The 14790-nt window shown below is 33.5% G+C and overlaps 1 protein-coding gene across 1 annotated transcript in view; it reads right to left on the reverse strand.

The window, feature by feature from the left end:
- Positions 1-14790, reverse strand: part of Eya4 (EYA transcriptional coactivator and phosphatase 4) — a 266157-nt gene that overhangs the window by 53662 nt on the left and 197705 nt on the right. Inside the window, 3 exon segments of the mRNA XM_047558124.1 lie at positions 1698-1790; positions 8238-8306; positions 9717-9841. Coding sequence (XP_047414080.1) covers positions 1698-1790; positions 8238-8306; positions 9717-9841 — 287 coding nt within the window.

The raw sequence follows: 14790 nt of genomic DNA on the forward strand, positions 1-14790 counted from the left end.
CAGGCATCCATTAAACATTTGAAATATGGCTTGTGTGAATGTTTTATTTTACCAAAATTTTACTTAATTTAAATTTAAATGGCTACATATGGCAAATGGCTACTTTATTAGATTGCATAGCCCTAGAAAGGTTTGAAAAGAAAACTGGGAAAATATGTGTAAAGAAAATATCAGTGGATTTCAAACAGAATGATTGTTTACACATGTTTCTTTGTATATCTTTACATTTTCCAACAGAGTACTATTGAAAGGACCTAAGGACTATCACTACCCAGTTCTAGACTCATTTGTACCAGTTGTAAAGCCTTGATCATGGGGTCAAAGTTATCTTTGACTTCTCCGTGCACCTAGGTGTTCTTGTCGGGAAAATGGATCGGAGAGCTCTGATGGATCGGAGAGCTCTGACGCTCCTTCTGGAACTATCATTCTATAGTTCTCTCATTCAACTTTCAAGGTACTTGTATGCCCTTGAAGTATGACAGCAATCACTTAATAATTCCTTTTCTTAAAAATACATTTGTATACATTTTCTTTGCAGAAAGTTTACAAAGTCGAAGTAAGTGAGCAATACAGAACAACAGGGTAAGTTAGTACCTATTTATCTTCTGAGAGGCAGGTGAATTGCCAGAAAGGATATGGATTAGCATAGATGAGTTTCTATGCAAAGTTCATCTACTACTCATTATTTCTGTTTGGAGTAGTAGTATTTATGTCAATATGTGACAACTACTTCCAATTGGTATGAACTAAGAAAGCTGGGTCATCCACATCTGTAAAAATGAAACACCAGCTACAATGACATCATACTCAAAGACATATCTCAACCCTTTACAAAGGGCATGCCCACATAAAATCCTTGCACATTAGAACACGGATAAATGTGAAATACATGAAAACAGATAACGAACCAAGATTTAATTGCCATAACTGCTCTTCTAGGTTTAATTTTCATCTTTCTAATGTACACATTCCTTCTGAGCTTTTTTTAAAAATCCTTTTGCCAGAAAATAAGCCAACCAAAATACTGTAACTTAAAAAAAAAAACCAAAACTTTTACTAAAACAACTTATTTCGTGCCCTTTGTGCCCAGCTGGGAGTTATCAGATATTTCTATTCAAAAGGGATTGATGTTTAAAGACACAAGGTTGTTCTCTTTGAAGCACAGGATTGCTTCGTGAGTCTGGGTTCTAATGCAACCAGCATGTGTCCCCCGAAGCCCATTAACCTTTAATACTTGTCACTCAGCTGCTTGCACGGGAGGGCTTTTTTAAACCCAGAGAGGAAACAAGGTTATTTAGAAGGAATCAAATGGATAGTTTTACATCTAAGATGGGGGACAGAAGGCAGTTTTTAATGTAATTTAAGTGGGTGAGTTGAAGGAACAAAGTCGCTGTTATGACCTAATTATTAAATTAATTAAGCACGGTATAAAATCATGATGAAGGAAGCCAGCACTGCTTATCTCTAATGAGAAAGTCATGGGATTGTTTCACTCTCAACTGAAAAGCTGGCAAAATGATTCCGACTACAATTTTTCAAAAAACATAATTTTAGAATGAATCTCAAAAGAAGTGAATTTGTTGCTAACTTTTAGATCCAAGTACTAAGAGCTTTGATGTTCATGCTGCTCTCCACAAAGAGGAGGCTGTGCATGGACCACAGTGTGGACGTAAGGACACACAAGCTAAAGGCTTTACCTGACCCCGTAAAAGTGTCAAGCGCTCCATCTCCAGTCGTGCTTGTGGTTTCACTGCTGTTCAAGGGCTCTGTTTTGACTGCAAGAAGAGACACTACGTAGAAGAATAAGTACATGTGAGTTTTACTTCTAAATGTATATAAAAGACCCTGACTGTTCTACGACTGATCTCACTAGCTACCATGGGCATGCAAGAGAAAACTTGAGAAGTTGACGAGGAAAGTTTTGTTAATTTAGCTTCTAAGTGGGCATGCATTTATGGAGGATTTATTCTAGAATCCTCTGACTAAGCTGGTTCTCAGAGCCTGGCTTTTAAAGGCAGTCAACCTTGAAAAGGGAAACAGCAGTACATATATTTGCATTTTTAATTCACTTAAGCACACTCTGATAGAGTCAACAGACAGAAGAAACCAGTCTCCAGCACATTTAATCCAAATCATAACAAAGGGATTTACTAGCTCATATTATATTCTTCCCAAGAAGATATTTAAAAATAAAAAAATATTGCATTAGAGTACAATGGAGGCATATGCAAATCCAGAAACCATGAACCCATTCATTGATGGGTGATAAATGAGACACTCAATAAATTTTCCAATGTAAAAAAGACCAAGGAGTCTTCAAGTGTTGGGTTTTTTATATTAATGCTGTAATAATTTTTAAAGTGTTATAGAGCTAAGCAGAGAAGAGGTGACTTTGACAGCAGCAAGTATATCTTTGGAAAACTCTTGTAATATGTTATTTCTACTTTGAGATGGTATACTTGGGCAAAATCCTCTGTAGTAGCAATGAAGCCTGGTGCACATTATTGCCATTATGAGACACAGCACGTGGGGCAGTGATAAAGCCTCTCCCCATTTGGTCACACCATATTTTCCCTTGGTTACAAAGCTCTATTTACATATATCACAGCAGTAAGGGAACAAACAAACTTATTTTCTACTTATTACTTTGTGTGTTTCCTGGTCAAAAATGGAATGGTGCAGTTGTATAACTTAGAAGCAAGCAGAAAATTATAAAGAAGAAAGCAGAAGACTAGCCAACCATGACTAAGTATGCCAAAAGAGAACAGCAGGGTCACACAGCACATCCATGTCAGTAATGTTACTTTATTAGGAAAGCAATTGATTGATGAAACAACATGCAGAAATGATTATGTGCCTTCCATGTGAACAGACTTAAACAGATCCTCAGTGAGTTCTGGAGATAACTTAGTATCCATGATTGAAAAATGACATGATAATTTGCTGGGAGAGTCAGAGGTGAATTGTTCAGTTTGGAAAGAGGAAATAAAAAATAGATTACTTATCCTAGCCAAAGGAGAATTTGAGGTTGACCTATCTTTCAATAGCAACAATAATATGATAACAAATATCTTATTATTTGTGTAATGATAAACAATGAGTGAGTGATTACTACATGGGTAATAATTTGCAGTTGTTCACATTACATTATACTTAATTAGCAATTGTGCTTACCACTACAAAATTACTAATTAATACAACATTTTTTATTTGAGTTTGCTATATGTTAGACCATATATATTTAGCTAATCCTTAAAACAACCTGATAGATATGTCACTCTATCCATTTCATACACAAAGAAATTAGAATTCAGGTGGCTGAGGAATCTGTACCAGTTCCATCACAGAAGAAAGGATCTGAATTTAGGAATTTAGAATAAGATCAGAATTCAGGAATTAAGTTTTAACATCCATAATCTTTCCACCAGAACTGCTGTCTTCAGGCCTGAGAAATGACTTGTTTATGTTCTTGAAAAGCTCAGAGTAAAATAAGAATATGGTTACCTTATATAGGGAGAAATTAGGAATGCTTTATTTAAAATGAAAGCTGCAAAATACTGAAATAGGCTACTAATGTATGTTTTTCATTTCTTCCTCATGACATATTTTAAAAGACAACAAGGAAGAAAAAAGTAGATAACAAGACCACACAATTAAAAGGTGCTTGATATATTCCAGAGTCTCTTCCTGTGCTTTACAGGAATTAATTTATGTACTCTCCACAACAGTCAACAGACAATAGTAGTATCTGCATTCTTCAGATGAGGAAACTGAGACACACAAAGATTAAATGTGGTCCACAGTCATATTGCTAGTAAGAGCTAGAATTTGAGATCAGGTGGTACATTTGCAGAATCCAGTCACTAAATCATTTGCCTTTTAGGAAGTACCAACTACTTGGGAATTCCTTTCATCTGCATAAAGACAATCCAGAGAATTACCTAGGTGGGTGTAAAGGCTAAGTTCTGTGTTTGTCTACATTTTCCTTCTGACATTTATGACACAAAACATAGTCCAAAGCCTTCAGAAAAACTACCATAAGAGTTTCTTAGGACTTCTAAACTAACGGTGGCCAAGTTCCTATTTACACATTTGTACCTATAAAGAGAGCTTGTAAAATAGATTTGTTATACTCCCAATGAGAACCTACTTCACTTGTGCATTGGGAAATGGAGCAGAATGTGAGGTGAGTCTGCTGAAACTGGTCTAGGAATCAGACCCCAAGATTCATTTTGTTACCTTGAATTGCAACTTGGAGACTTGACTTAAAAAATTTAGTACTGGTTTTGATTATCAATTTCCTCAACTTAAAAACTTCAGGTGGTCAAAAGCCTTCAGAAAAACCACCATAAAAAGACAAAGAAGAACGTGAGATATTCTTATCTCATTCATAATATCAGTAATATCTTTCATTAAAATTATAAAGGTCTGTATTTATTTAAAGATAGACAAAGATGGTTCATTTTACTGAGAAGAGGCATCCCTAGCAAGTACATGCAGATCCATAAATATCAAGATGTGTCCAGGGTACAAAAATGGAGGGATTTTAAGGTAACAAGTCAATGGCTGCTAACATGTGGAGGAAAAAGACGCTAATGTAAAATTATTTTTCTTATGCTGGTAATGGAAGAACAAAAGAGAAAAGAGGAAACAAATAAATTATGCTGTTCAGGTAAACACCATTTTCACATTAAGCAGGCATTAACACGCATCTCCTAAGCTCCAAATTAGTTGCAAAGATAATTTGCTTTTATTTTTTAAAGAAAGGGAGTAATACTAGGTAATAGTAAATAATTTGAGTTTTTCAACAATAGAAAACTCCGAGAAGTGAAATCAGTACTTTTATTTATGATGAGTTATTAAAAAGATATTAGAGTACAAAGAAGGGTTATATTGATATGCATAAAACAGGTAACTAGTTACAAAGTACACATTATGTAATAATTATAGATAAAGCTTAAAAAATGGAAGTTATTTTCACTAAAGTTCCAAATATATTTGAAATGTTCTGTTTACTTTTGTCTTGTTTTTGTTTCTACAATTTAAATTAGATATACTATAATGTTTCTAGTGGCAGAAAAATTTTTTAAATTATATATGTGTAAGGCACTGTTAGAAATATGTTCATTAGTAAAACAAATCTAGGTTTTTTTTTTACTGTTTTCCTAAAACTTGTGAAAAAATCCTCATTCAGTGACTATTCATTAAAATATTCAGATGCATTTTAAAACTATACCTTGTTTTTCTCAAATTAATATAGAGTTTAAGCAGGACATTTTACTTATTTTCAGGACAGCTTCCAAAATCATTACATACTATGAAATAGAAACAAAAACCTGGTATAGGATATAAACACCATTATTTTGCAACAAAATTAAAACTTGCACATCAAATGCTTTGATTTCAAAAGCAGAAATCAGATTTTAGTGTCCTAGTTTGGAGAATCCTAAGGCTTTAATGTTCTATATGCTCAAAATGAGTGAGTGATGGTTCATGAAACGTGGGATAAAATAACTTTGTACAGAACTGTCATATTAAGAAATACTTGCATTGTCAGATCCCTCCCTGGCTATTTGTAATTTGGGTGCTTTTCACATAGTCAAATAGAAAAAAAAAAAAACAGATATACACACATAAACCTATATTTTGTATATAAACATATAAGTAATCAGATTTTCCTACTTTTACTGTTTAAAATCCAGATCATGCGATTATTGACATGTTCAGTTATAGCTAGTAAATCACTCTGGCAGCTTTTGTGCAACAATAGCATGGCTAAGCTTGTATGGTTCACAAAGCCTGGCCAATCATTTGTTTGCTAAGGCATGGTTGCTTTTATTTTCAAATATAAATCTGCAGATATAAAGATGTAGTTAGGACTAAAGCAACAAAACATCTTAAATTACTTTAAGAAATAAAGCAACATATTTAAGCAACACCAATGTAGGATCTTAAGGTAATGCTATTTATAGGTATTAAAACTACATAACTAAAATTATTCTCAAAGTTAATGGAAAGATCTTGAAAAGCCATTAAATTATTGTTTAGCTTTTACCCTTTGTTTTATTGGGATAATTTTACAAAGTGATTAAGTCCAACAATAAAACTTTGAATTAAAAAATAAAAGTTTATTCTCCGTGGAAGAGATTATATAACCCATGTGTGGTGTGTGACATAAAACTTGTCATTAAAAATCCAATAAAATTCCTTAAAATTTCTAATATCAGTGTACCACCAAGACTACATCACCAATAATTGAAGAATGCATAACATTTTGTTACTGAGTTTGCTTTTTTTGGCCCAGTTTTTACATTTCTCTATGCAAAGAAAATATTTATCTGACCAAATATTTAATGTTCTTTACAATGCAGATTTTTATTTTCCTAAAAAATAAAACTGTTGCCTATTTATTATGGAATTATTAATTATGGGAAGAAAAATGTGCCAGCATTTATTGCTAAGCAATTTGTATACATTATCCCATGACAAAAAGCTTTGCCATCATGTGTTATAGTCCCCCTTTTTTATAGGAAGGAACTGAAACTCGGAGAGCTTAATATCTTGTTTAAGGTGACACAGACAGTAACAGTAGTGCTGAGATCCAGGACCACGATGCCCCTGACACATAAGTCCTTTTCCTTCCACATGGCCATATAACATTAACCCTAAGAATCAGGAAAACTTGATGGTTTACATTTAGAAAAATGTTTCTGAGATGAAAATTACTAAATATTCACTCCATCTATTCATTACTGTAATGTTTGGAATACATTAACATTACTTCAGAATAGTCAGTGAGGTATGAGTGGGTTTTTTTGTTTTGTTTTGTTTTTTACATTATACTTGTTTTAAAAAAATAGCAAAATGAGCTGGGTGTGGTGGCACATGCCTGTAATCCCAGCAGCTCAGGAGGCTGAGGCAGGGGTATTTGGAGTTCAAAGTCAGCCTCAGCAGCTTAGTGAGCCCCTAAGCAAGACTCTGTCTCTAAATAAAATACAAAAAAAGGGGTTAAACGCCCCTGGGTTCAATCTGCAGTACCCACCCCACAAAAAAAAAAAAAAAAAAAAAAAAAGATAAAAAATTAACAAAATGAGAATATATCCAAGAAAATTACATGAAATTTAAATTTTAGGCTTCATAAATAAAAGTTTATTGGAACATGGCTATGCCCATTCATTTTCCCCCTGTTTATAGTTACTTTTGCACTACAGTGTAGAGCTGAGAGAGAAACAGAGACTGTGCTCTACAAAGCCAAACACATTTACTGTCTTGTCCTTTTCCAAAAGACACTCCTGCATAAGAATTAAGAAAAACTGAATCCTGGCAGCATATTTTTTAAGTATGAAAAGTGTATTTCAAGTGTGAAATTTAAAAATCTTTGAAACGAAAACATAAAATTATAAACAATGCATGTAGAAGAGGGATCTTTATATGATGGTCATATGTTTTAATCTGATCTAAGACAGAGCAAGTCCAGCCAAACTGTGCCTATTGTGAGTACTCATTTTTGATTCAGCTTTCCAATAAGCATTAGCTCTTATGTTTTAAGCCTAAAATGGGCATTTCTGCAGTAGTGCAATGGTTTAAATATTTAAATTTTGGTAATATCTTAATATTTGATATGGGAAAAATTTGTTTATGTGTATGAATATAAATATCTATAGATGAAAACATTTCAAGAGACTTATTAACTTATAATTTTAAATGTATAGTCTCATCACTGAAACTTTTTAAAGTGATAACGCATTTGACTATTGACTTTGGAATATTTATCAAAGTCTGCAAAGTAGCTAATATCATTTACCACTTTAAGAATTTAATTCAAACCATGAAAATCTATGGGTTATTAGGTAACTAAGTTTTTATATATATTCACTCCTTCAGCTGGTCTGATCAACATGCCTGTCGCTGGGTCAAATTAACCATATAATAAACTGATAAATCATGAGAAAATCATGGGCTGTCCATGTATGCATCTGCTGGTGCAAATTATGAAAAATATCAGTAAGAAAAACCCACCGACCTAAAGAATGTAAGATTAGAATATCAGGTGATAAGAAAATAATAGCTCACTGTTACCCATAAATAACTAAAAGGCACATTCACTCCCCGCCCCCTTTTTTTTTAACATACTGAACACAGAGAAGAGGGGCAAACATAGAAAGAGCAACAGACAGCAAATCAGAGGGGCAAATCCACACACCCAAACACATGCAGTGTACCATCGTCTCCCATACTTGTTGCAGAAGAGGGGGTGTTGCAACTCAGCAACCAGTCTGCTGTATTTAAAACAGTCATGTTGTCCCCTGAGAACAGGAACAGTATAAGAGTTCATTGTCTGGACACCTGCTGAGTGTACATGAGTAATCTTCAATGCCTGTGCTGGTTTCTGACCATTAAGCCAAATTAGAACTGCACTGTATGACTTCTGCATTTTAGTGTACCAGGTCTGTTTTAGTTCAGTAAATATATGTACTTAATGATTTGTGACCTTCAAGGTCTGATTTCAGAGGGTTTTTCAATCTTTTTAGTATTCAATTTCAAGTTTAAATGTAAATGTTCTTACTCTAGAGTAGTCATCACTAAATATTCTTATACATTTGCAATCCCATAATTAATTAGCTGAAATTATAGATGCATGTTTAGAGACAAATAAACACTATAAACAAGGAGAAGAATGTTAATCTACAAAGGGTTTGGTGTAAAACATTATTAAATACAGGTAAGTTGCAATGCACACAACTTGACGAAGAACACTTTTAGACTGCACAGTTATATTAAATGGGAAGAGGTGTAGCAATTTTATAGATATTTATTTAAAATTTAAAAGAAAATATGATGTGGCAAATGCTGATATCTGATAATATGAATAGTTTACAAACTAAACCAAATTTCATATAAATTTTACTTTATTGATGAGACTAGATTTACAAAATTTTGAAATGGTTGTGAATAATTTAAAATACAACTTGTATAACATCGTGGGTGTGTATGTATGTATATAGTCGATATATACCTATGATAATACAAGAATTGGATCATATGTTCTGACAAGTTGAATGCATTCTATAAAAACAATAAAGCAGAATATTAGACAGACTAGCTGTTATTGTTGCCGTATATTGTAGAATAATTATGGTCTAATGAAATGAGAAAAGATCTGGAAAAAATACATTCCCTTTTTGAGTAAGTGCTAGGTATTATGGTATTATTCTCTTTGAAAAGAAAATACAGCAGATATGCATATTTTTGTATTTCTGAAATTATTTTTAAGAAAAAAACATTTTCTATGAAAAATTTTGGGGTAATCTCTTTTAAATTCAAAATTTAGAAAGTGGCATAAGTAGTGTGTGTGTGTGTGTGTGTGTGTGTGTGTATTTGTAATAACAGGGTACAAATCTTTTGATCACAAATTATAAACTTTTTGGAATATTTATAAGGAATAAGTGAAAACACAAACAGAAAACTTTTCTGTAGGCCCTCAAGATGTTGCTCAGGATTATCTGTTCTCTCTGAATGTTTCCAGCTATGGAGGAAGAACACAAATTTTAAGAAAATCAACAGAATGATAAACAATATACTAACTATATATTCCTGGGCTATAATGCTGAATATGGTACTGATAATAAGATAATAATTTATTAGCAGCCCTCTAATATGAAATTAAAGCAAACAATGAGATATGATTCTGGCTATCTCTTGGGTGGTGCACTTACCTCCCGTCCCATTGGTAGTGACTGATGTGCTGCTGAGATTGGATTTATCCAGTTTGGAGCTACCAGCAGTATCACTAGCTCCAACAAGAGTATGAGGACTTGCTAGGTCCTGCATTTCCATAGACCTGTTGAAGCAGGAAGCAACAGAATAAAAGTTGAAATGTCAGCAATTATTTTTACTAAATTATGTACATTATTGCACTTAGTACATGTGTGATCTCACAATAAATGAACCCAATAGCTGAAACCTCTTTGTTAATCAGGTGAACATGCTAGTCTATTAAAAATAAACAAATACATAAATAAGAAAATCTTCCACAGTGATTTAGTACTCTTAATTTGATTGTTATTTGTAATCCTACAAATATTCCATATAATAATGTGAGGAAAAAAAACACTTTTTCATCCTGATGATTGATATGAACCTCCTAAACTGTTCACCTCTGCTACAAATAAGAACACATAGTGAAAAAATTTAACTCCCATAATTTGGCATGCTCTGCCACCATTGAGGAAGAAATCTGTAACCAGAAATAAACTGGGAACTCAAAACCAGAACAGAAGCTTTTAGCTGACCTCATTGACCCAGGTGGTTGAAAAATGAGCCCTAGGCCTGAGAGCTGGAGTTGTAACACTTCTAATATCCATCCAGGAACAGGAGACTTTGATATATGTTTGTTCCAGAGAATGTGCTAGAATTGAGACCCTAAATAAAACTGGGATTCTTGAAAGGATGACCCTCTTCTAAAAAGGAAACTAGGAAAAAAAAATTGCTCAGTGGTCCAATGAAGCCAAACATGCTTTCATGAAAGAAATGAAACACAGATAAACAAAAGCTGAGATTATTTTTTACCTTATGACCTGAATAGCAACAACAAAAAATCATGGGGAGATTTCAGCTGAAAGAAAGAAGCCAAATGAAATCTCAGATGTGCAGGAAAAAATGAAGAGTAACCTAATGGTAAGTATGCAGGTAAATGTCTAAGATTATCTTTTACTTTCCTCTTAAATAATTAAAAACAGTCTATTGAAACAAAAATAATGACACTATATTGTAAGATTTATAATATGCTCTATAAAGGAAATAAATAACAGCAATAGCACAAAAGATGGTGAAATAAAGTTGGTCTAATGAAATGAGGAAGGTTCTTCCATTGGGCATTAGGTATTATATTAAAGTTTGATAAGTGGTAAGTTTAGGGTACATAATATAACTCCTGCCATTAAATATTAATAAAAAAATATCAAAAGATACAATAAAAAGTCATTAGGATAATTAAGATAAAAATGTAAAGAAATGACTGATCTCTATGAATTCAGAAAAATAAGAAAAAATAGCACATGAGAAAAATGAAAAATACAAAGAAGATGGCACACTCACCTAACCATGTGATGATTACACTAAATATCAAGGGATTAAACACTCCAACAGAAAGGCAATGATCATCCCTTTGTTCTACATAACCAACACAGTTATAAGAGTGTTACAAGAAGCATTTCAGATATACACTGTAATGGCATAGTACACTACTCAGACATTCAGTTCTAGATCTGAAGAAATCATTCCTATAGCTGCTGGGAGTGTTGCCAGCTGACAGCTCTCAACTGAGCTCCTTTCCAGGACTTGCCTTTAATCACAGATTCACTGTGCCCAAGATCACATACCTTCTGGGGTCAGCTCTCCTGTACTGACTGTTCAATGGAGAGGTATCAACACTGTGCCCCTGCTCCGAGGTTCACCCTAGTCTAGGGCAACCATAAAACCAGCTGAGCCTTTGTTGCAATTGAACAATTAATGTCTCTCAGTCTAACTCTGCTTCATTCCTTTCCCTAAAAGGTGTTGATGTTGAAAGCACATCCCCAATACATGCTGCATGTGAAATCTCCAAGTCAGAGTCTGCTTCCTAGAAACCTAACAGTGAGAAGGCCCAAGTAGGTTGAGAGTAAAGTAACGGCAAATTATATGCCATGCAAATAAAAATCAACAACAGAAATATCTTTAAGCTATAACATTATCACACAAAATAGGTTTTAAGATGATAAAGCAGAATTAGAGAATGTTGAAAACAAAAAAGTTCCTCAGGAAAAATGTGACAATTCAAAATGTGCATGTACCTGTAAGAAGAGCGTCAAAATACTCTGAAGCAGAAACTGACATAACTAAAAGATGAAACAGGCAAGTCTATAATCATAGTTGGAGCCTTTACTTATTTTATTTTTGGGTATCAGGGACACTTAACCACTGAGCTGTGTCCCTAGCCCCTTTTTATTTTTTTTACTCTGAGACAGAGTCTGGCTAAGTTGCTGAGGCTGACTTTGAATTGTGATCCTCCTGTTTCAGCCTCCAGAGTCACTGGGATCACAGAACTGCATCATTTTGCCCGGCACAGTTGGAGTTTTTATAACATACTTTTTCTAGTAACCAACAGAAAACAGTACACAAAAAAATAAGTTTAAAAATATACACAAAAGATTTAAGTAGCATTATCACCAATGTGATCTAATTACTAGTTAGTTACAGGATGCTAGCAATCAATAATTGTAGAAAATAGACTGGTTTCAAGAATACCTGGAATGTCCATAAAAGACTATATGCTGATCTAACATGAATAGTAATAAGTTTTAACATTAAAATCTTACAAAGTATGATATCTGACCACAATGAATTGATTTAGTAAGTAAAGGTAATAAGATATATAAAAAATCTCCAGTATTTGAAATTGAAACACCATACTTCAAAACAATCTCTAAGTCATAGAAGAATCAAGAAACAAATATAAAAAACACTTAGGATAAAATGATAATAAAAACTTCTAATTAAAACCTGTGGTATACAAATAAAGTAGTGTTTAGTGAGAATTTTACATTAAAAAAGACCAAGGTTTAAAACTCTGTGATATAAGTTTCTTCCTGAAGAAACTAGAGAAATAAAAACAACTTGAAGAAAAAGAATATAAATTGGTGGGGAAAAAAAAATCTATAAACAATTCAGAAAATTTACAAATACAGAAAAAGGTCATTAGACTTTAATGACATTAAGAGGATAAAGAAATATTATAAAATTATTATGCCAGTGAGTTCAATAATGTGACAAAATTGGTAACTTTCTTCAAAGATAGTGTTATAAAACCTGACCCAGTAAAAAATAAAAAAGAAAATCAGGACATGTGTGAGGCCCTGGGTTCCATTGCTAGCAACATACACACACACACACACACACACGAAAAATTCAAATATAAATGATCAATTGAAGAAACTGAATTATCACTTTCAAAAAAAGAAATCTAGAGCCATATGGTTTCCTTAGTGAATGCTAGAAAACATTTAAGAGAAAATAGTAATCGTCTTTTACAACTTCTGTCAGACAAAAATAGGAGAGAATGTTTTTTACTGTTGTTGGAGACCAGAATGACTCTGAACCAGAACCTGACCAAGATACTCTCAAGAAGAAAATTATAGATCCATAATACTTATAAACAAAGATGAAAAATATGGCACTAAACATCACATTAAATCCAGCAGTAAAAAGATAAAAACATCATGACCAAGTGTGGTTTATCCCAGGAATGCAAAGCTGATTTAACATTTGGAAATCAAGGTAATTCAATATGTTAAGAGAATATTATTTCCATGGGTGCAAAAATTACTTGACAATATTCATCATCCATTCATGATCTAAATTCTTGGCAACCTAGGAAATGAAGTATTTTTCTTTCATTTGATAAGAACATTTTATGAAAAATCTTTAGCTTATATCATATTTAATGATGAAATATTAAATTCTTTCAGAGCCAAGGCAAAGATGTCTGCTTTTCTCTCTTCAGCACATTTTACTAGCAAACTTGGCCAGCACAAGACAAAAATAAATAAATAAAAAGGTGAAGAGTGGAAGTGTAGAAGTTTAAGAGTTTAGAAAGATAAAACTATAATTCACATATGATATAATTATTTATGTAGAGATTTTAAGAAATCATCAAAAAACTCTAAAATTACTAAAACTGGTAAGTAAATTTATCAAAGTTACATAGACAAGGACTTTGCCATTACTAAATAAAACACGAACTAAAAATATCTGAAACTTCAGCAAATGCCTCTCCAATTCAAATACTGAAATATCAAAACAGTGGTTATTCATCTTTAAGAAGCACTGAATGCTTAACTGGCAGGCAAAACTTCTCCTCTTGGAGGAAATAAACAAAACAAAACAGAAATGTTATGCTTCAGTCTCTACATTTTATGTGTATGTATATATATGTATGTATATATGTATATGTGTGTATGTGTGTGTGTGTGTGTGTGTGTGTGTGTATAATGTTCAGAATACTATAAACGTTCTGAGACATAAGAAGCAGGAAAAGACTGGTACAGTAGTGCATGCCTGTTAGCCCAGCTACTGGGAAGGTTGAAGAAGGAGAATGGCAAATTTGAGACCAGTGCCTGGGCAGCTTAGTGAGACCCTGTCTCAAAATAAAATTAAAAACTGTTGGGAATGTAGTTCAGAGATTAGAACACCCTTTGGTTAAATAAACAACTAGTCCCTAATCAGAAGAGACAGGGAGTGGGGGGGAGAGAGAGAGAGAGAGAGAGAGAGTGGGAGAGAGAGAGAGAGAGAGAGAGAGAAGTGACTCTTAGTGGAGAGAAAAAAACAGTAAATGAAAGAAGATCTGAACGTGGTTGAGGTTTTGGAATTAGCCAACAGGGCTTAGATGAGCCTCCATGCCTGGACACAGAGTAAGTATTGTCACCTCAAGGTGCTGGGGGAGATAAGCACTGTTTCTACAGCTCTACTGGGAGAAGACAGCTGGAAATGAACATCTGGCTTCCCCTACAGTCTGTCCTATGTTATGTTTTGTTTTGTTTGCTTTGTTTTCTTTGTTTTTCTTCTGATTTTAACTTGTACCATGACAGTTTTTCTGAGCTCCATGAGCCCTTTTAGTCAATTAACATAGCTGAGGGTGATCTTGGGGACCCCCCCAACCACAGCCCTACAATTATTGAACTATATTTTCACTAGAGGCATTAACTGGACCTCACCCCAAGCACATAACTGTATCACTGAGTTGATACAACAGAT

The sequence above is a fragment of the Sciurus carolinensis genome, chromosome 7 (genome assembly GCF_902686445.1).
Source record: "Sciurus carolinensis chromosome 7, mSciCar1.2, whole genome shotgun sequence".
NCBI classification, from domain to species: Eukaryota; Metazoa; Chordata; class Mammalia; order Rodentia; family Sciuridae; genus Sciurus; species Sciurus carolinensis.